Source organism: Scyliorhinus canicula, chromosome 17, assembly GCF_902713615.1.
Source record: "Scyliorhinus canicula chromosome 17, sScyCan1.1, whole genome shotgun sequence".
Lineage (NCBI taxonomy): Eukaryota > Metazoa > Chordata > Chondrichthyes > Carcharhiniformes > Scyliorhinidae > Scyliorhinus > Scyliorhinus canicula.
In genome coordinates, this window is record NC_052162.1 from 62,878,276 (window position 1) to 62,901,448 (window position 23,173).

At 42.5% G+C, this 23,173-nt stretch overlaps 1 protein-coding gene across 4 annotated transcripts in view; it reads left to right on the forward strand.

The window, feature by feature from the left end:
• The window catches only part of tmlhe (trimethyllysine hydroxylase, epsilon), a 30,601-nt gene extending 16,166 nt beyond the window's left edge, over positions 1–14,435 (forward strand). For all 4 annotated transcript variants that reach the window (XM_038776164.1, XM_038776167.1, XM_038776166.1 and 1 more), the window contains 6 exons: positions 1,521–1,697; positions 1,910–2,186; positions 10,547–10,666; positions 11,364–11,600; positions 11,964–12,102; positions 13,876–14,435. In XM_038776164.1, coding sequence (XP_038632092.1) covers positions 1,521–1,697; positions 1,910–2,186; positions 10,547–10,666; positions 11,364–11,600; positions 11,964–12,102; positions 13,876–14,007 — 1,082 coding nt within the window. In that variant the 3' untranslated portion in view covers positions 14,008–14,435. The remainder of the gene's footprint in view (positions 1–1,520; positions 1,698–1,909; positions 2,187–10,546; positions 10,667–11,363; positions 11,601–11,963; positions 12,103–13,875) is intronic.
• The last annotated feature ends 8,738 nt before the right edge of the window (positions 14,436–23,173 follow it).

A 23,173-nucleotide genomic window follows, 5' to 3' on the forward strand; every position in this document is an offset into this window, starting at 1 on the left:
TCGAAGCTCTTTGTCACGTACTCAGGACAATCGCAAGAATATTGATGTTGGGGGAAACAACATTACACTGTATAAGTGAGTGCTAATTGGTTGGCAAGTGGATTTGGCCGAGGCGTTGCCATGGAAAATGCACCAGTTAATAGTGGCTGACAGTTAACACCCAAGCATTGTTTGAAAATTTAAACTGGCCATCTTGAATATATTGTTTAGTTGAAGGAGGCGCAATTCTCTCTGCAAAGAATAGCGCCTGTGTATTAATATATGTAGCTTCGAGTACACACAAATGCGCCACACTGCAAGCCTGAGTGATGATCTTAAATTGGTTGCCAGCATAATTTTTACAATGTTGGGTATGTAGGCCACATGCCCCAAAGACTGTTATATCATATCAAACAGTATGTCCCTTCTGCTCTTCACAATGGCCAAAGTACAGATTGTACCCAACCAGCTGTACTAGCAAAACTCAAAGACAGTGTCCATATGATTGGACATTTACTATAAACAAATTATGTGGATGCTGGAATCTGACCCCAGAAAACAATTTCTGTTTCTTTCCTAATAGATGCTGGCAGACCTGATGTTTTTCCAGCATCCCCTGTTTTTGTTTATTAAATAGTCCTCTGTGCAAAAAATTACACTGACAAACTATTTTAAATTGTCATTTGGGCTCACAATGTGACACATTTGTGTGTACTGGAAGCTACAGATATTAATGCACAGGATCCTGTTCTTTGCATAGAGAAAGAACATGTACACACACTACACCTATTTCAGCTAAACAAGATAAGTGGTACCATTCCCTGGTTCATTCCTCAGAGCAATGCTTTGATAAGATTCAAGTTACCTGGTTTAACTTTGCTTGCTGTCGATCAGCATTAACTGATGCCTCCTCCTGTACTTTGGACCACGGGAGCAAACCGGAGCACCCAGAGGAACCCCATGCAGACAATGACCCACGGTGGACTGGAACCCAAGTCCCTGGCGCTGTGAGGCAGCATGCTAATAGCTCTGCCCTAGACTGTTGTGTTTTAATGCTGTTTTGCAGTGAATATATGGACTAAAAAGTAAGCTTTGATTTGTGAAGTGAGATAATTAATTTAAATTCTAACCAGTTCATTCTTGCTGACAAAATTTAGTTTCCCACATTGAGTTGTGTGGGTAGTGCCAATAAAAACTTGTACCCCACAGCTGCCTCCTGGAACCGATCCCGGGTTTGATCGCGGCCCCAGGTCACTGTCCGTGTAGAGTTTGCACATTCTCCACGTGTCTGCGTGGGCCTCACCCCCACAACCCAAAAGATGAATTGGCCACACTAAATTGCACCTTAATTGGAAAAAAGAATTGGGTACTCTAAATTTAAAAGCAAAACTTGTACTCCTTTGCATTTTTTTGTCTTTTGCTCCATTCTCTTCCTTATAACCTTGTATTTATTAGACCTGTATCTGATTGAAGATACCATGAAATCCATGCCATGTTAAGGTACTTAAAATTAAAGAACTAAAATCCTGTTACTGTTTCAGAACTGAAGTTTGATGACATGGTGATGCGTTTAGATTATGTTTGGCTACGGGATCACTGCCGCTCTGCATCGTGTTACAACCCAAAGACCAATCAGCGAAGCTTGGATACAGCTCAGGTGGATTTAGCCATCAAGCCAGCAAAAATACGGTCAGATAATGATGCAATCTACATAACCTGTAAGTTACTTACTCCTTTATGCTCATAGTACAGTCCTTTATTTAGCAAGGCCAATTCTTAAGGAATCGGGAGACGTTTAAACTGTGTGAGAATAAAGTTTGATTTGTCACTTTTAATGCTAGTTAATAATACCAGTTATTTGAGCATGCTAAGCATAATTCTTTTTCCTTTGCTTGTAACCATTTCAGTCTCTTTCCTGTTTTGCTCACAGGGCCAGATAATCACATGACCAAGTATGCCTTGTCATGGTTGGCAAAATATTCTTTTGAAGGCCAGGAGGAGATAGTTCATCGTCGCATCCTTTGGAATGCTGCAGTTTATAAAGAAGCTGAAATTCCTTACGTCACTTACAATTCTGTGATGGAGTCTGATGAGGAACTAAAAATTTTTTTAGAAACTTTCCTGCTTTATGGCATTGCTTTTATTGATGAAGTCCCTGCGAGTGTTGAGGCAACAGAAACTGTAGCTTTACGTGTTGGTTTGATCAGGTACGATTTTCTTTTAGATGGTGAGAATTCCTTGGCAGTTGGTATTAAAGCTTCAAATTCTGATCTGACCAGGATTTCTATATGATCCCTTTTGGCTTGGTTTAAGTCTATTTTAATGTCTACCATCTTAAGTTGCATTATAACAGCTGTTGAGACTTGTGACTTTCTTAAACTTAAAATTCCCAGTTTTTAACAGAACTACACCATAAGAATACATGTTTCAAACAAATGGTTTAATGTACAAAAATTAAGGCATGTACTACTATCAATGCTATATTTAATAAACACTTTAGACACGCACACACCACAACAGAATACTCCCTGTTCCTATTTTTATTTCCACCCAATAGTTCCCCTATAGGATATTGAGAGTTACTTAATGCTTTCACTCTCTCTGGCAAACTCGGTGTACCACATCTCTCAGAAGTTAACTTTGACTTTTCTCAATGTCCCACTAGTCTGCATGATATGAGATTTGGGCGGCAGCACAGTGGTGCACTGGTTAGCACTGCTGTCTCACGGCACCGAGGGCCCAGGTTCAATCCTGGCATTGGGTCACTGTCCGTGTGGAGTTTGCACATTCTCCCCGTGTCTGCGTGGGTTTCACCCTCACAACCCAAAAATGTGCAGAGTAGGTGGATTGGCCACGTTAATTGCCCCTTAATTGGAACAGTTATGGACTTCCCAGATCGAGCATGGACCTTACTGCATCCTTGTTTAGTGATTCCAAATCAGAAACAATCTGGTTCCTGATAGCCTTCTGCTCCTTGTCCCCAGCTCTTGATGGATTCTCTCTGTCTTCTGTAAACTGTTCCAGACCCAAACTTCAACCCTTCTTCTGAGATACCTACAGACAGCCTGCCTCCAGTCTGCTGTCATGCACTTTGGTGGGAAGAATAGAAGAGCTGAATATTATTTAAATGGAGAAGACTGCAGAAAGCTGTAGTTCAGAGGGTTTTGGAAGTCCTCATGCATAAATCCCCAAAAACTAACATGCAAGTTGCGCAGGTAACAGGGAAAGAAAATGGAATATTGGCCTTCATTTCAAAGAGAATGGATTTTAAAAATATGGAAGTCTTGCTCAAGCTCTACAAGGCATTAGTTAAACCACACCTGGAAGCTGTGAACAGTTTTGATCCCCCTATCTAAGGAAATATATACTGACTTTGGAGGCAGTCCAGGGAAGGTTTACTAGGTTTATCCTGGGTATGGAGGGATTTTCTTCTCGAGAGTGGTTGAGTGCGCTGGGCCTGTACTCAATGGAGTTCAGAAGAATGAGACAACCTAATTGAGACATACAGGATTCTCGTGGGGGGGGGGGGGGGCTTGACAGATTGGATGCTGAGAGATTGTTTTCCTTTGTGGGAGAGTCTAGGACCAGAGGGCATAATCAGATGGATGAGGATGAATTTCTTCTCTGAGAGGACAGTGAATCTGCGGAATTCTTTACTGCAGAAAGCTGTGGAGGCAGGGTCGGTAACTATGTTCACGGCTGCGACAGACAGATTTTTAATCCGTAAAGGAATCTGGTGTTGTGGGAATAAGGTAGGAAAGTGGAGTAGAGGATTATCATTTCAGATCAGTCATGATCTCATTGAATGGCACAGCATACTCGGTGGGCCAAATGGCCTGCTCCTTTGTCATATGGTCTTGTGGCCTCATTGAGAGAGGTCAATATAGTTCTAGGTATGAATATCTCTCACTATCATCTGCAACTTCGATCAACTCTAGACCTGACTGATTAACTATCCAGCTCATGCTTTTTTGTATTTACCCTACATATAGAAATTACAATTTCTAAACTTTTTTTGAATAATATACATATTTGGAACACAGCCACTCTTGTTACCACCAGAATAATGTGAAATATACATACTGCACTTACAGATTAATGTATCACAGAACTTTTGTGATAATTTTGTAGGTAAGTGGAATAATATTAGATCTTGCATTGAAATTTCTGACAAGTGCTTTCCAAGTGTCTATTTTAATGTTCACATAGCCTATAAGACTATAAGAGCAGAATTAGGCCACTTGGCCCATCGAGTTTGCTCCACCATTCAATCATGGCTGATATTTTCTCATCCCCATTCTCCTGCCTTCTTCCCCATAACCCCTGGTCCCCTTATTAATCATGAACCTATCTATCTCTGTCTTAAAGACACTCCGTGAATTGGCCTCCACAGCCTTCTGCAGCAAAGAGTTCCACAGATTCACCACCCTCTGGCTGAAGAAATTCCTCCTCATCTCTGTTTTAAAGAATCGTCCCTTTAGTCTGAGATGGTGTCCTCTGGTTCTAGTTTTTCCTACAAATGGAAACATCCTCCACGTCCACTCTATCCAGCCTCGCAGTATCTTGTACGTTTCAATAAGATCCCCTCTCATCCTTCTAAACTCCAACGAGTACAGACCCAGAGTCCTCAAACGTTCCTTATATGACAAGTTCTTCATTCCAGGGATCATTCTTGTGAACCTCCTCTGGACCCTTTCCAAGGCCAGCACATCCTTCTTTAGATACAGGACCCAAAACTGCTCACAGTACTCCAAATGAGGTCTGACTCGCGCCTTATACAGCCTCAGAAGTACATCCCCGGTCTTGTATTCCAACCCTCTTGACATGAATGCTAACATTGCATTTGTCTTCTTAACTGCCAACTGAACCTGCACATTAACCTTAAGAGAATTGTGAACAAGGACTCCCAAGTCCCTTTGCGCTTCTGATTTCCGATGCATTTCCCCATTTAGAAAATAGTCTACGCCTAAATTCCTCCTTCCAAAGTGCGTAAACTCACACTTTTCCACATTGTATTTCATTTGCCACCTCATTGCCCACTCTCCTGGCTTGTCCAAGTTCTTCTGCAGCCCCCTTGCTTCCTCAATATTACATGTCCTTCTACAGATCTTTGTATCATCTGCAAACATAGCAACAGTGCCTTTAGTTTCTTCTTCTAGATCATTAATGTATATTGTGAAAAGTTGTGGTCCCAGCACAGACCCCTGAGGCACACCACTAGTCACCGCCTGCTATCCTCACCCTCTGCCTCTGCCTGTCAGCCAATCTTCTATCCATGCCAGGATCTTACCCTTAACACCATGGGCTTTTAACTTTTTTTTTATAAATAGAGTGCCCAATTATTATTTCTTTCCAATTATGGGGCAATTTAGCGTGGCCAATCCACCTAACCTGCACATCTTTGGGTTGTGAGGGTGAAACCCACGCAGACACGGGGAGAATGTACAAACTCCACACGGACAATGACCCAGGGCCGGGATTCGAAACCAGGTCCTCAGCGCCGCAGGCAGCAATGCTAACCACTGTGCCACGTGTCGCCCGCTTTTAACTTATTTAACAGTCTCCTATGTGGTACCTTGTCAAAGGCGTTTACGGGGGTGGAGATGAGGGAGTGGAAGAAAGAAGACATTGGACAATCAATACAGTCTTCTGGGAGACAAAACACAGCCAAATAAAGCCAAATAAATCCTCACAATCCCAAAAAATGAAATTACTCTTGGAATCACAGAGCTATTCCACCCATCATTCCTTTTTTTAATAAATTTAGATTACCCAATTATTTTTTCCAATTAAGGGGCAATTTAGCGTGGCCAACCCACCTACTCTGCACATTTTTGGGTTGTGGGGGCGAAACCCACGCAGACACTGGGAGAATGTGCAAACTCCACACGGACAGTGACCCAGAGCCGGGATCGAACCTGGGACATCGGTGTCTTGAGACAGCAGTGCTAACCACTGCGCCACCTTGCTGCCCTAAGAGGCAACTCAACAATCTTCCTAATGATCCCAACATACCCAGTGAACCAGGCGGTCACTTTACCTTCCCCTCACCTTCTACCCTCCCTGACAAGTTTGCTTCGTGTTCCCTTTCATGGGAATATACCTTGGCTGAACTTGACTTCTCTTCTTTAAAGGCAGCACATTGTTCCATTATAGTTTGGTCAACTCATCTTTATCTGGGCCAGTTCCATTCTCACCCCATCGAAGTTGGCTTTGCCCCCAGTTACATATTCTTATTCTTTATTGCCCCTGTCCATTCCTATAGTCAACCTAAGCCTGATGATACAATTATCATTTTCCCCTAAATTTTCACCTATTGATTCTGATCCACTTGACCCCCCCCATTCCCAAGAACCTCAGCGCCGTGAGGCGGTTGTGCTAACCACTAGGCCACCGTGCTGCCCCCACCCATCATTCCTGCGTCAGCTCTTTAGTAGAGCAATGCAACACCCTTGTTCTTCCCATAACCTTGTAAATTGTTTCCCTTCAATAGTTATCCAGTTCTCTTTGTCCAACTCATTTGATATATTTTTTTAATTGTTTCTGGTTCTTTGCCAATTACTGTAAATTTGTGTCCTGTGGTCACTGTCTCTTATGTTCAAGTTTTAGCAAAATTTCCGTTTGTATCGTAATGCCTCTACTAATAAAGCCAAGAATAGCATTTGCATTAATCGCATTCTCAACTTGTCCTGTCACCTTCAAAGACTTGTGTAGATACACTTCCAAGTCTCTCTATGCACCCCTGCATCATTTGGTTTATATTGCCTACCCTCATTTGTCGACCACTTCACACTTCTGTTAAATTTCATCTTCCCACTTTACCAAATTTGTCATCCTGATGTTGGTTACCATCCTCTTATTTTATTGTGTTTCGTAACATCTGTAAACTTTGAAATTACACCCGATATACCAGGTGATTAATGCACATCAACAAAAACAATGGTCCTAGTACTCACCCTTGGGGAAAGTCACTATATCCTTCAGTCTGAAATATACTAACCATTCACTTCTATCATTTCTCTCCCTTTTGCCAGTTTTTAATCATTCTGCCACTGTCCATATCTCTGAATCGAATGGGCTTCACTTTTGCTAACCACTTGATTATGTAGTATGGGCTTCAATTTTGCGAAGCACTTGATTATGGGCAGCACGGTAGTTTGGTGGTTAGCGCTATGACTTCACAGCACCAGGGTCCCAGGTTCAATTCCCGCTTGGGTCACTGTCTGTGCGGAGTCTGCACGTTCTCCCCGTGTCTGTGTGGGTTTCTTCTGGGTGCTCCGGTTTCTTCCCACAGTCCAAAGACGTGCAGGTTAGGTGGTTTGGCCATGCTAAATTGCCCTTGGTGTCCAAAAAGGTTAGGAGGGGCTACTGGGTTACGGGGATAGGGTGGAAGTGAGGGTTTAAAGGTCGGTGCAGACTCGATGGGCCGAATACCCTCCTTCTGCACTGTATGTTCTAATTGACCCTGGTCACCTTTGACTACTATTTTGATATGTGTTTGACTCTTGGTTCTCCTTTTTAATGTTTGCTTCTAACCTTATCTCAACTATATCATTCCTTTTCCAGTGTTACAATTTATTTGATCAATACTGCTACCCATCTGCACCGTTTTCTCCATCTTTCCTGAATACCTTGTAACAAAAATTAATAAATAATTTGAGCTAGATCTCTTATTCCATTAGTCCCATCTGCTGACTTGTGCCGACTGCTCATCAAACCTACTCACACTCCCAAGCATTTGTGTACATGCACCCAAAGCTGTCTCTGACCCATGTGCACCAATCTGATCTCCGTTCTATTTCTGAAATTCCTTTTAACGGGTAGTTCTAATAGTCTCTGTTGTCTGTACACATTGCTTCTTCTTTCATGATTGTCCCCCTGCCAAATTAGTTTAAACTTTCCTCCCACAGTATCAGTAACCTTTGTGATGACAGCAGTCCCAGCTGTTTCGAGGCCCAACACATCTAGTTTGAACAAATCCCTCCTGCCCCAGAACTGGTCTTAATGTCCCAGAAATCTGAAGCCCTCCCACCTGCACATTTCTCCAGCCACATGATGTGCTCTGAACTGCACTGCAGATTTCCTCGCTGATATTCAGAACAAAAATCAAAAGACTACAGACATGGGGGCAGGAGTAGGCCATTCGGCCCATTGTGTCTGCTCTGCCATTCAATGAGATCATGACTGATCTGATGATCCTCAGCACCTTCTCCTCTCCCCCCCCCCCCCCCATAACCCTTGATTCACTTTTGATAAAAAAATATATCTATCTGTGGGCAGCACGGTGGCACAGTGGTTAGCAGAGCTGCCCCATGGCACCGAGGTCCCAGGTTCGATCCTGGCTCTGGGTCACTGTGTGGAGTTTGCACATTCTCCCCGTGTTTGCGTGGGTTTCGCCCCCACAACCCAAAGATGTGCAGGGTAGGTGAATTGGCCACACTAAATTGCCCCTTAATTGGAAAAAATTAATTGGGTACTCTAAATTTATATATTTTTTAGATGTCTATCTCATCCTTGTATGGACTTAACGACCCAGCCCTCTGCGGTAAAGAATTCCACAGATTCACTACCATCTGAGAAGTAATTAAGTGCCACACTCCTTGAGGATTCTTGCCATGCCTGCCTCCTCCATCCTGCTGACTGACCATTCGCTTATGATCTTCCTCAACTCTCTTTGTGATCTGAGCCCTTCATGCAGCACGTGCTCCAGGAAATACTCGGGCTGCTGTGACTCCAGCAGCAAATTTGATTTTGAGGCACGTCTGGTTAACCAGGACATATCATAGAATCACTACAGCACAGAAGGAGATCATTTGGCCCATCGAGTCTGCACCGACCATCTGAGAGAGCACCCTACCCCTGTATTTGCATTGAGGGCAAATTAACATGGCCAATCCACCTAACCTGCACATCTTTGGACTGTGGGAGGAAACTGAAGCACCCGGAGGAAACCCACGCAAACACTGGGAGAATGTGCAAGCTCCACAAAGACAGTCACCCAAGGTTGGAATCGAACCTGCGTCTCTGGCATTGTGAGGCAGCATTGCTAACCACTGTCTGGCCGTCGGTGTTCACAAAAAGCATGTAAAAAATATCCCTTTTTTATATCTGAATGAATTACTGATGGCTTGGGAAAACTCTAGTTTTCTTTTAAAGGACGAGAACAAATCGATACCAAAATTGGACGACATACAGCCAAGTGTGAATGTACCAAAGTCCTGTTAAATACAGTAGCTTTTATTTCATACGTAACAGTCCTAGCTATGCAACTAAAACCCTTTTGCTTTCTCTATAGCCATATTACGCTGTTAGTGGTTGATTTGGGAAGACTATACCTCAATGTACCAGAGTAGGATTAATCACCGTTTGAAGTGTAGAACGAAACAAGCAGTCAGAATTTGAGGGAAAATCTGATGAGTAGCTGAAAAATGACCATCTACAACTGTATGTTGCTTGGAAAACTAAACATTGTCTTAGCTCAAATGGTTAGAGGTGAATAGTTTATTTTTAATATCTCAACCTTTAAAATTTAACACTAGATTATGTATAATCCAATACTGGGATCGATGTTGATTTTTTTCTGTAATATTGAGCAGTTTTTCCAGAGAGCATTGCTATTCAGTTTATTGAGTAGGAATGTGAAAATACCAAGACAACCTGAAACTTCATGCTAATTAATTACTTGTGAATATACAGGAAAGTACAAGTGCTGTTATTTACACTTCTATCTACACGACAAGCTGTAGAAAAAAAATTAGTTAATGCCTTTAAATAGTGTGTAATAGGAATTCTAACTTGCCTCATTTACTTCTGTATACAAAATTAACAGCATCCTGCTATATCTAAGTGGCTACTAAAGCCAATGAGCTTGTCATTATCTGTAATGTTGTCTTCGTCACTTCCTGCTTACTGTAATCTGGTGTCTTCTGGTTGTTTTATTCCCTCCATTTAAGGAACATATTTATTTCACTGGTTTCTGTATTTTACATGACAAGTGTGGTGAGGGTTGTAGGGTGGTATAAATTGGTTCACTGTAGGGCTCCACTCTATTATTATTTTGTAGCTCTTTACAACAACTCATTGTGCATTTTTTTAATGATTGGTCTCTAAACCTTGGTTCTACTTCATCCTAAGCAATGAGAAGTTGTGGTATAGTATACATTTTAATTGCAACATTAACTTGCTTGAAACAATTCCATTTTAAAATTAATGTTGCATTTCAAAACCATAACTGAATTATCTGAATTGAATGAGGATATTGTTTAGAAACCAGAATGTTTTCTCTGGTGTTAAAGATCTAGTCAGTTCAGCAATAGTTACTACTCTTAAATTTTACATTCCGCCAGCAGCTGTTTGTTTTTAAAAGAAGGCTATATAATCAGTATCTCATGGAAAACCTGTTTTTTGAGTTAAGTATGTGCTCAGTTATGCCATTAGAATTCTTATTTTCAAAAGGCAAGCAATTTGCCTTCACTTTCAATTACTGAATCCTGGAAGTGGACAGATACAAGCTTTAAAATCTAAGTATACTTTGACATGGTGTTAATTGGCTGTTTTGTTGCCATAGGGAATCTATTTTTGGCCGAATGTGGGATTTTACTTCAGACTTCTCTCGTGGTGACACTGCTTACACAAAAGTGGCACTGGATCGACACGTAGACACAACCTATTTTCAGGAACCCTGTGGGTATGTGTATTCCTTGTCAATGTAGAATTGCTAGGTATTTTCTCCTTTTCAATTTTATTTCTCACAACTAAGATTTTAAGGCAGATGGGTTATATTTCTGTTGACCCCAATCTTGAGGTTTAACAGTCCACTTGTATGCATTTCTTTCCTTCAAGGGAGAAAATGCCCAAAGCAGGTTCTCAAATATTCTGTCACCTAATTCAGTTTTTTGTTTAAAAAGGGGTGGGAGAGCCATTATTAAGTTGATGTGAAATTCAAATCTCTAATTTTCAAATGCGATATTCCGATCCAGTAGACTCTCTTCTCTCCCCCCCCCCCCCCCCCCCCCCCCCTATTTGGGATTCAATGGGAAAGTAGAAAGAGAAAATTGACCCCAATTCATAATGTATTGCAGAGCACTATTCATGTTGGACAGGGATGATGTTGAATGCCTGTCTGAAACTTGATGCCAAGACTCATAATTGAATAATTGCCTTTGTACAGGTGCCCGTGAAACTGGGGCCTGCCATGGAAATGTCCGATTCAAGATAGAATTGGAGAATATTGTGGGATGGGTAAATCTGTGTTCTCACGATGAGGAGCAAGAAACCAAATATTTTTGTGTATTACGTCTGATTTTAAGAGGTCCAATAAGACCCTAAATTAATTTGCAGCTTTGTTATCTGTTGTTTATGCTGCTGACTTTTGTTTTGAACAGTGTTCAGTTGTTCCATTGTCTGAGGCACGATGGAACTGGAGGAAGAACTCTGTTGCAGGATGGGTTTAATGCTGCAGAAAATGTACGAAATGAAAATCCTCATCACTTTGAAGTACTTACTAAAGTACCAATAAAACATGAATTCATAGAGAATATAGGAGGATGCCACAATCACATGATTGGAATTGGACCAGTTCTGAATGTTTATCCATGGAATAATGAATTGTATCTGCTAAGGTGAGAGCAAGCAGCAGAGATACTGACTTTTCTGTCCTCCACTGTTCTCTAAAGTAGCATTATGGACAATGTCCAGTAAAGGGGAGTGTCTAGCTTTTCTTGGTATCTTTTATTCCTCTCTAGATGATTCTAGATTGAACTTATGATTCAGTGGATAAATACAACAACCATTTTAAGGATTTCTGTAATCCTGCGTCTCATTTTATTGCTACATTTAAGCCAGATTGTTTTTGATTTTTTAGATTCCTTAATCACTGGAGTGTTTTATATCTACACTACCTTTATTTTGTAACTTTATATTTTATCAAATCACACGAGCCCCAAATTTTAAAATCTTCCTCTCTTTCTGACACTTGTGTACAGGTATAACAATTATGACAGAACCATTATAAGCACAGTGCCTCATGATGTTGTCCACCAATGGTATGTAGCACACCGAGCCCTTACAACTGAACTCAGGAAGACAGAGAATGAAATCTGGGTGAAACTCAAACCTGGCAAGGTATGGGTAGATTTTGGAGTTGTGTAGGTTCCAAATGTTACAAATCTCTTTTGACCTTTGCCTGCACTGCAGTTATACATCTGGGAAACAAAATGGGATGCTGGTGCTGCAATGCAATCAAGTTAGTATGTTCACTTGCTCGAATCAGCAGAACTGTGTTTCCTAATGTAAGACACATTTGTTTCTAACTGCTCAACTTTAAAATATGGTGTGCTCAACTCCAAGATGACTGGGTGAGTTAGTTTGTGCACGACCCATTTAGCACCTGGAATTATAGGCCCAGTTTGCCTATTATCTGTTGATCAAGCACACAGATGCAGGATACATGTTGGCTTGGGCGATCTCAACTTTACAGATTTGTCATCATGCATTCTGTAGCAGATTAATACATTTGGATAATGGATAATTTCAACCTCCCCATTTACACATCAGAACAATGGCTTAAAGGAACTTGGGTAAATGTTTTCAATCCACTTATTTAAAGGCATCACTGTCCATGAATTCTAAACTTTAAATGACACACTCTGCAGAATTCAGGTCAAGGTTACTTATGTTAGAAACACAAAACTTTAGATTGGGAATCGTTTCTGATAATTGAAGATTCTTTTGGGCACTTCCTTAATTGAACACCCATCTCTAGAAGAGGTAAAAGGGGGCATGTCCCTATGAAGGGTCCACTGACCTTAGATGCAACGTATTGAGTATGAAATTCTGTGCTGAATACATAATGAATGTCGACATGGAATGCTGATGTAGCTTGTTTAATTAATTGCAATTTTTAAAAGTTTGAGATTTGCTGTTTCCATATATTAGTTTAAATAAATGCTCTAGCTCCGCATTGGTATTATAGGCTACTCTTGTGGCGTACTATTTTATGCTTTCTGCCCTTGTAGTTTGTCCCTAAGTGTTTCTTACCCACCTCCCTTGTGTTTATGCTTAAGGGTTGTATTTGTTCTCATTCATTAATAGCCCTTTTAGGGAAAAAAAATAGCATGTCTAACTTTCATCATCTAAATATAAATATTAACTTACTCCAATTTTAATGGTTATTTTTTAAATTCTAACTCCTTCACTGTTGTAATTACTTAACTTGATGTTGAGCTACTTGTTGTGTTGCACTTTAACAGCTATTTGTTATTTCTGTTATGTGAGCAGGGTAGCATGGTGGTTAGCATAAATGCTTCACAGCTCCAGGGTCCCAGGTTCGATTCCCGGCTGGGTCACTGTCTGTGTGGAGTCTGCACGTCCTCCCCCTGTGTGCGTGGGTTTCCTCCGGGTGCTCCGGTTTCCTCCCACAGTCCAAAGATGTGCGGGTTAGGTGGATTGACCATGCTAAATTGCCCGTAGTGTCCTAATAAAAGCAAGGTTAAGGGGGGGGTTGTTGGGTTACGGGTATGGGGTGGATACGTGGGTTTGAGTAGGGTGATCATGGCTCGGCACAACATTGAGGGCCGAAGGGCCTGTTCTGTGCTGTACTGTTCTATGTTCTATGATGTCTGGAATTGTGCTACTCTGCAATTAATTCATGGAAGTTGTTTTATCTGCCATTCATTTTCACTGCAATCTGTATGAGGCAAAGGGAGACACCAATGTGCAGTCAACTTGTATATGTAGGATACCAATGAACCATATACTAAAGTTGTTTTGGGATTTTGAACACTTCTCTGCATCTCCTTGAAAACAAATCTGGTGTACGAAGTTGCTCTGTACTGGGAAGTCAAAACTGGTTCACAAATTGTAAAATTTTTAATGACTACTTGTTTCTACCACCAGATTTTATTTGTTGATAATTGGAGAGTCCTGCATGGCCGTGATGCATTTACTGGGTACCGTCGGCTGTGTGGCTGTTACCTGATGAGAGATGATGTCCTGAACACTGCAAGATTCCTTGGGATCAAGATTTGAAAAGTCAACAAATTGTCTATGGCAGAGTTCTGGCATGTCTCTGAATTTTAGAATCATTTTTGAACTTTTAACTACTGGTGGAGCATCTTAATTGATGATGGACCATGCATTCCAGAAAACCATATTTCAAGGGAATAATATTTCTCAAAATAAATTATATTTTGCTTTCTCAGCTGAACTAAAACCTTTTGCATAAAGTGAGTTTTAAAGCTTTAATTGTTGTAACCTTTCAACTACTCTTCTTCACTTCTTATTATTTTATCCTGTCAAAAGGGTTTGTTAAGCTAAGTGAAATAGAATTCATTGTATACAGAAGTAAAAAAGTCTTCTGAAATCATCCAGGGAGGAGTTTGTATGATGAGCTTGTACAACTGGACCAAGAATGTGTGCTCAAACTAAACAATACAATGTTTGGTGTAAACAGTGTTCATAATTGTACAGTGCTTTCATTTAAACTCTGCTGCAGTTCCAGCATGTAGTCTGTCTCAACTTGAAATCCCATAGTGTTCATTGAACAAGCTAAGTGCAGTCAATGCATCCATGTCACCTAGATCCGTTATATGTACTAAATGTAATTTGGCTTTTCCTCCCAATAATCATTTTCTATGACAATACAAACTGCATTGTTATGGATGTGATGCCATGCAAAGCCTGGCAAAAGCATAATAGCATACATCTAGTGTGCTTAAAATACCATAAATTGTAGGTTTGCTATTCAAAAGTTTTGATTAACTAATGTGCACCCCCAAGTCATGATACTTTTGGCAACATAAACTTCTGACTTTTTAGACATAGTCTAATGGGGAAATACGAAAATGGCAGAAACGTTAAACCTAGGTCGCAAATATAACCCTGTTGTCCAAAAAAAAAGGGAGAGGGAAAACAAAGATTGGCATCTGTAGTAGGGAAGGTGCCAGAATCCATTATTAGGGATGTGGTAACAACACTTTTTATTAGGTAGAGTGGATATGCAATTAAAGTGAAATAGTGCTTGATAAATGCTTTTCACAGTAACTTCATTTGAAGCCTACTTGTGACAATAAGCGATTTTCATTTCATTTCATTTCATTCTCACATTGAACTGCAAGGATTGGTACTTGGGCTTCAACTATATACAATCTATATTAATGACTCGTGAAGGGGCAGTGCCATGTATCCAGCTTTGCTGACTATACAAAGTTAAGTGAGAAAGTAAGCTGTGAGGATGTGCAAAGGAATTATAGGAAATTGAGTGCGCAAGAACGTGGCAGATGTAATTTGGAGATGTGTGACACTAACAACTTGGAAAATTAAGTAAAATATTTAAATAGCAGGCCACTAGGAAATAAACAAAAAGCTGGAAAAACTCAGCAGGTCTGGCAGCATCTGTAGAGAAATTAAATAGGTTTGACATTTTGGGTGCGATTCTCTGGTTGCGCTGCGTTTGAGCGAGAGCACAATGCAACTGGAGAATCCTGGGAGAGCCCTCTCGTGAGTCTCAGCAGCCTCCGCGCCTCCTGGGATTCATCCAAGTCCCACGAAACATCGGAGTCGGAACTCTACCCAAAAGTAGCCAGACCAAACAGACTCCCGGAAGTGGCTCTCGCCTACTTACCCGGGGTACATTGGCCTCCCCCGATTCTCTGGCCTCTCCAGGGAGGCTGCAGCTGGATGCTGATCAGTGCTGGTCCACACAAACGTGGACCAGGCGGAATGGCACCCATGGGTCTCCCAGGCATCGGAGACTCCTGGGCGGTCAGGGTCAGTACAGGGTGGCCACCTGGCACTGCCTAGGTGGCACTGCAGCTGGCAGGTTGGCACTGTCAAGGGTCATAGCCCAAGAAGGGGGGGGGGGGGGGCGCCATGCCCATAAAAGCACACTGGTGGGGTGTGTGCAGGGCAAGTAGTGGGGGGCCTCTGGGAGGTTGGGTGGGGGTGTTGGGGAGAATCCATAAGCTCATTTAGAGATCAGGGCATCCTTACAAAATGGCAGCCCGATCTGAGTTCAGCTCCCCATACTAAACAAAACTTTAAGTGTGAGCTAAACCGGTGAGAAACTCCCCGGGCCCAAAAAAGTGACTCTGTTATTGAATAGCGGTGAAGAATTCTCAACTCCCTGAAAAACCCGCCACAAATGAACTTGGAAACTTTTTGGGAGAATCACGGCCTTTGAGTCCCTGTGACTTCCTCAGAGTAGTAAGAGACTGGGAAATATTGGTATTTGGAGTGAAGCTGGATGTCCTTGTACATGATTCACAAAGTGAACTTGTAGGTATAGCAAAAAACTAGAAAAGCAAAAATAATGCTGGCCCTTCGTATAGAACGATTAGAATACAAGAGTTAGTCTACTACAATTATAAAGGGCATTGGTGAGGCCAGACCAGGAGTTCTGTGAACATCAATTTAAAAGAATAAGCAGTGAGGTCTACAGCACAGAGGTCTGCACCAGTTAAAAGCAACCACCTAACTATATGGGGGTCTCTGCCTCCACCACTCTTTCAGGCAGCGAGTTTCAGACTTCCACCACCCTCGGTGAAGCTAATTTTCCCTCGTCCTCATTTAAATCTCCTGACTCTTCCCTGAAATCTGTGCTCCCTGGTCAATGATCCCTCCACCAAGGGCAAAAGTTTCTTCCTGTCTACTCTATCAATGCCTCTCATAATTTTATACATCTCCATCATAATGTACAAAGATCTTAAGGGACTGGACATGTTAGGTGTTCAGAGGTTGCTATCCCTTGGCTGGAATCTAGAATGAGGGATCGCAGTCTTAATGTAAGGGATTACCAGTTAGGACCAAGGGGAGAAATTTCTTCACTCAGTTGTGAATCTTTGGAATTTTCTACCTCAGCAAGCTGTGAATAGTCTAAATACATTCAAGGTAGAGATTAATGAGAAAACTGCAGTGGGATGGACCTGAAGATGGTCTTTCTGGATGACAGAGCAGACTCAAAAGGGCTCAGTGACTTCCTCTTGCTCCTGTTTATGTTCAAAACAGCACAAAAACCTAGAAAATGGAATGAATCCTTAGAATGGAATGAGAGTCTGGTGAAAGGAAAAGCACTCAAGGTAGCTGTGTGAATCAGTGGGATTATAATGGATATTGGTAAATAGCTATCTAGAGAAATGGAGATACAGTAGTTGAGGGACCTGTGATGAGCTTTGTGAACATGAGGGAAAGGTGGAAATTGAAGGCAAAGTTGAAGTTTTCCATTTGGGCAAAAGCAGGAAACTGCACTAGTACAACCGTGTATCACCAGGTTAGGTGTTTTCTTACATTCCACTCTACACAAGTCTTCACACTCAATGGATCATCTTCCATCCCCTCTACCTTTCAACATTTCTACCCTGATAAACCACTCTTCAGTCACGCCCAACACTCCTTCCCAGTGTAATTTTCTGTGCAAGAGGTGTTCCTCCTTCCTACTAATAATACCCCAAGATGAAACAGTGATTTACTTTGTTTGGTATACTGAGGTTCTTAATCTGTTTGCTTCTGAGGCTCCTGTAACAGCACAAACGTTTACTGCATATTTTTGTTTTATGTGAAACTTTTTGCTGGTGCTGAGTAATGATCGTCAAGAGATGAAGTGTCTTTGACATGTGTGTTCATTTGTGTTCATTTTAGTTCAATTTTGTTTAAGTTAATAGACTCTTACCAAGGTTGGTAGTAAAAGTGTCACTTGAGCTGAAAAGAATGCTGATGAGACCAGTGAAGATGATGCAGTGTCTGCTCTTGCTTCTCTTATTTGTTACTAACATGGTGCAGTTCACTTGTTTTTTCTTGACAATATGGTGGACCAATACCTGTGAGACTTGAGACTAAGGTGTGATTTCTGATTCCTCTTTTCCGATGTGAGGCAAGGGGCCAAAAGGTATACTGGTGTCAAAGATTCGTGTCACTTGTAACTTGCAGGGATGGGCAATAAATTGACTTATGTGGTGAAGGTGAGGAGCCACTTGTATGTCCTAGGTTTTTTCATGTATGGAACGATCTCTCTGGACTGCACGCAGAACAATACTTTTCACTGTCACGTGACAAATCAAATCTAAATCTACAAGCAGACCTCTTGAAACCTCCTTCTGGACATCTAGGGTGTCACAGACAGAGAATGTAATTTAATTCTCTGCCCCACTTGCACTTTGATATCTCTGTCCTTGGCCTCCTACCTTATTAAGAATAAAGCTCAATGTAAGCTTGAGAAATAACACTCAAATTTTGAGGCCTTCCAGACTTTATTCAATAATTTCAGATCATAACAGGTGCTCCTATGTTATTGAACAACAGCTCCTGGTAATTCTGTTAACACACAACCTTCAGTGCAGAAGGAGGCCATTTGGCACATTTGAGTCTACATGGCTCTTGGAAAGAGCACCCTACTGAAGCCCACGCCTCCACCCTATCCCTGTAACCCAAAAACCGTACCTAAACTTTTGGACACTAAGGGCAATTTATCATGGCCAATCCACCTAACCTGCACATCTTTCGACTGTGGGAGGAAACCGGAGCACCCGGAGGAAACCCACGCAGACACGGGGAGAACTCACAAACAGTGACTCAAGTCGGAATTGAACGTGGAACCCTGGAGCTGTGAAGCAACTGGGCTAACCACTGTGCTACCGTGCGGCCCCAATTACCCTAACCTTAGTTACATCCATTTTAGGAACAGGAATAGGCCATTAAGCCTGTCGAGCCTGCTCTGCCATTCAACACAATCATGGTTGATTTGACACTTCAATGCCTTTTATACCCATAACCCTTTACGTTATTGGTAATCAGAAATCTTGTCTATCTCTGCTTTAAACATACACAATAACTGAGCTTCCACAGCCCTCTGGATAGAGAATTCCAAATATTCACGGCCCTCTATATAAAGAAATTTCTCTTTCCTAGGTAGCATCCCCCTTATTTTGAAATTGTGACCCCTGTTTCTAGATTACCCAAGTAAGGGAAACATCTTGCATCTACCCTGTCTATTCCTTTAAGTATTTTGTTGGTTGCAAGAAGATCGTCTTATTCCGAAATTCCACAGAACACAGGCCGGGTTTCTCCAATCGATCTTCACAAATCAGTCCCAACAGCCCTGGAACAAGTCTGCTGAAACATCATTGCCCTTCCTCTATGGCAATAATATCCTTTGAGGTAAGTGGAGTAAAACTGCACACACTGTTACAGGTGCGGTCTAACCAAGCTCCTGTACAATTGAAGCATCCATCAACTCTCATTTATGAATTTTATTAAAAACTCCCCAACATGTTCGTCAAACATGATATCCCATTCTTAAAAAAATATTTTTATTAAAGCATTTATATAAACATCAAATACACAAACGAGCAAGAACAAACTGGAACATCATAATAAATACCTTATCAACACCCAAACCCTTCTGTCCTTTCCCATCCTGCCTTCCACACTTTAACCCCCTTATTTCTTCTCCATCCACCTCTGTCGCTGACACCTCAATCCTTAAAGAAGTTGACAAACGGCTTCCACCTCTGGGCAAACCCCTCGACCGACCCTCTCAAGACGAACTTAAAATCAGGAATTCTGCCAGGTCATTCGCCCATGCCCCCCAGTTTTGGTGGCTCCGAGACCCTCCACCCTCGCAAAATCCGTTTCTGGCGGGGAGGCAAAGGCCAAGACATTGGCCTCTCTCGCCCCCTGGAGTCCTGGGTCCCAAATATCGCTGCCTCTGAGCTTGGGCCCACCTTCACCCTCAGCACCTCGGACATTCCATCCGCAAACACCTGCCAGATCCTCTTCAGTTTCGGACACGCTTTGTAACATGTGGAAATAGTTTGCACGCTCCTCGTGCATCGCCCACACCAACCTCTACCCCCTCAAAAAACTCACTCATCCTAGCCACCGTCATGTGTGCCCTGTGAACTACTTTGAACTGGATAACTGCACACAACGAGGACGCATTCATCCTCCTCAGGGCCTCCTCCCACATCCCAGCCTCCAACTCACCACTTTTCCCATGTAACTTCTATCGATCCCGCACCCCCAGTCCATTAACTCCTTATAAATATCTGACACCTTACCCTCCCGCACTCCCTCCCTCGACAACAACTTATCCTGCAACCCCAAGGGCAGCAGCCTGGGAAAGGATGGCACCTGCTTCCTCACAACGTCCCGAACCTGTAAGTATCGGAATCCATTTCCGCTGGGAAGCTCATATTCCTCTTCCAGGTCCTCTAAACTCAAAGCTGTCGCCCAACAAAGAGGTCCCTGAACTGCTCAATCGCTGTCTGCTGCCACCCCCAAAAACTTGCGTCCAGCCCACCCCCCCCCCCCCCCACCCCCCCACCCACCCCGTGTAAACCTGAGATTATCACAAATGGGTGCCTGCACCGAGGCACCTTTCAACCTCAGATGCTGGTGCTACTGCCCCCATACTCTCAAGTCCACTACCATCACTTGGCTCATGGAGTACCTGGCCGGCAAGAATGGCAGGAGAATGGGTCGTAGTTCAGCACCATGTTGGCAATCTTGCACGGGGGGGGGGGGGGGGGGGGATTTAGGGTGTCGTACTTACTGGAGCTGCAGACAGGAGCGGGGGCAAATGTTTTGGCATTCATCTCGCTGATTGCTTGCAGGCAGATCCTGTTGGGGTGGAGGACAGCTAGCCCTCCCTGTGCTTTTGTTTGGCTTGGGGACCTGATGAGTTCCTGTATTTGGAGAAGGTTGAGGGGGGAAATTGAGGGGTTGCAGAAGAGATGGGAGTTTGTTTATTCTTCATTTTAAAGAGTTGGTTACCGTCACCTGCTCGGAGGAGGAAACTCGGGTTGGGATGGGGAGTGTCATTCTTTGAGTTATTAGGGTATTGCTTGGTAGTGTGGGAGATAGGGGAGTTCTATCGTTCTTGTTTTTCATTGTTTGTTTATGAATAAAATGTTCAAATTTTAAAACCGAATAAAAATATACATTAAAAAAAATTTATGGCAGTTTTGAATTGAAGGATTCTTGTCACTGATCCAGGAGCAGAGGTATTTTTACCAGCTGCAAAAGTTTTCATTAATGTAAATAATTCTCCGATCTGGAAGACCCAGAGTTAGGAACAAAGGGTCAAATTCTAAGGCCCTGTCAAATATCCTCTTAAACTCCTTCACTACACCATCAATTGGTGTATGCAGTGTATATAACCAAACTCGACTACCAGGCACTTGAGCACATCAAGGATATAGCAGGATCAAACCTGTCTCTCAAACTCGGTGTGATGTGCAAATGGTGCAGTATCTCAATGTGAGCCTCCTTCATTCTGTTGCATACAAAGATTTTATTGGCATAATCCCATATACTACCCCAAGTCTCCTCATCAATATTAGTTGGCAAGTCTTTTTCCCAAGACTGCAAAGTACCCAATGTACTAACACAGGTTCTGGAACACGAGGTGTCATAAAACTTGCCAATTAATGTTTAGGCTCTGCAGAAATCAGGATGTTTTGCACCAGGGAAATAGATGAGTTAAGATGCAACGTTGTCTTATTAAGGACAAACAGTTTAAGTTGCAGATACGTAAAAAGGATTTATTTGGGCTATCAAATTATTGGCATCGCTCAAAGGATGACAAGGAAACATCTCTGAACATATCTCCCAGCCTACAAATGTGTCTCGGTATCTAGGTATGCCAGGTATCAAATCCATGGTGCATAATATCTGGTGGGAAGTCGAGGGTGTCCTGGATGGGAGAAAGAGTGGAAGTCAGTTCAGATCTCCCTTCCAATTGGCAGACCAGCCTTCTTGCTCTAAAAGTATTAATAATAATAGGATTTCCACACGTAGCAGAACGTGAACTAATCCCCTTAAAATAACAAGACCTACAAAAGGTAAACCAACTGGTCTGCTTCAATATCGAGCCAAATGGAGGTGGGGTCCTTTCTAACCCAATCCCATATAAACTTAAGATGGGAGGTGAATTGGTACAGTCTAATACTTGGAACCCCCATTGGAACCTGGGAGCTGCAAATCAGTTAACTTCAGACATGCTTCTTTTTATTCCAAATCAACAACTAATCATTCTATTGATCTTCTTTAAGACTCAAGCAGGCAACAAGATGGGCAACATCTCCAAGTGATACACCAATCTAGGAAACACATAATAATGGGAGCAGCACAGTAGCACAGTGATTAGCACTGTTCACAGTCCCAGGCTCCCGGGTTCGATTAACGCTTGAGTCACAGTCTGTGCAGAGTCTGCAGGTTCTCCCTGTGTCTGCGTGGGTTTCCTCCGGGTGCTCCGGTTTCCTCCCATAAGTCCCGAAAGACGTGCTTTCAGTGAATTGGACATTCTGAATTCTCTCTGTGTGTACCTGAACAGGCGCTGGAGTGTGGCCACTCGGGGGTTTTCACAGTAACTTCATTGCCGTGTTCATGTGACAATTAAGATTGTTATTATTTTATAACAATAATTTTTATTAGTGTTCGGGTGATTCATGTTAATGAATAAGTGATTAGCCACAATATCAGGAGGAAGGACCAAAAAGACAGATCCCACTAATAGATGCAATGAGCTGGAGGAAATTGGTCCCATATAATTGTTTGAAAGATAGAGTAATTGCAACACCCAGTTATGTACCCTGTTTAGCTGTCTAGCACAGGGCTAAATCGCTGGCTTTGCAAGCAGGCCAGCAGCACGGTTCGTTTCCCGTAACTGACTTCCCGAACAGGCGCCGGAATGTGACAACTAGGGGATTTTCACAGTAACTTCGTTTGAAGCCTACTCGTGACAATAAGCGATTTTCATTTCATTTCATGTTTTCAACAGTGCCCCTAAATCCGTTTCCCTACAAGAGACTGCCTCTACTCGCCCCCACGCCGACCCTCCCTTACTACCCACTTCCGAACCATAGCGATATTAGTTGCCCAATAATAATTTATTATATTTGACAAGGCCAGCCCCCCCGCCCCACTCTAACAGCACCTTCCCAACCTGTGGGGTTTTCCTTTCCCCTCCCCCACAAACCCCGAAAATGACTTTGGAACGAAGATCCGGAGATTCTGAAACACAAATAAGAGCCTGGGTAGCACTGTCATTTCACTGTCTGCACCCGACCTTCTTGTATCTGGGAAAACTATCCAAACTCCTCCAAGATACTCATGATTCCCCAATGGGTCCGAGATATACAGCAACAGGTCATCTGCATATGACGAGACAACTGCGCTCAACACCCCCCCCCCCCCCCCC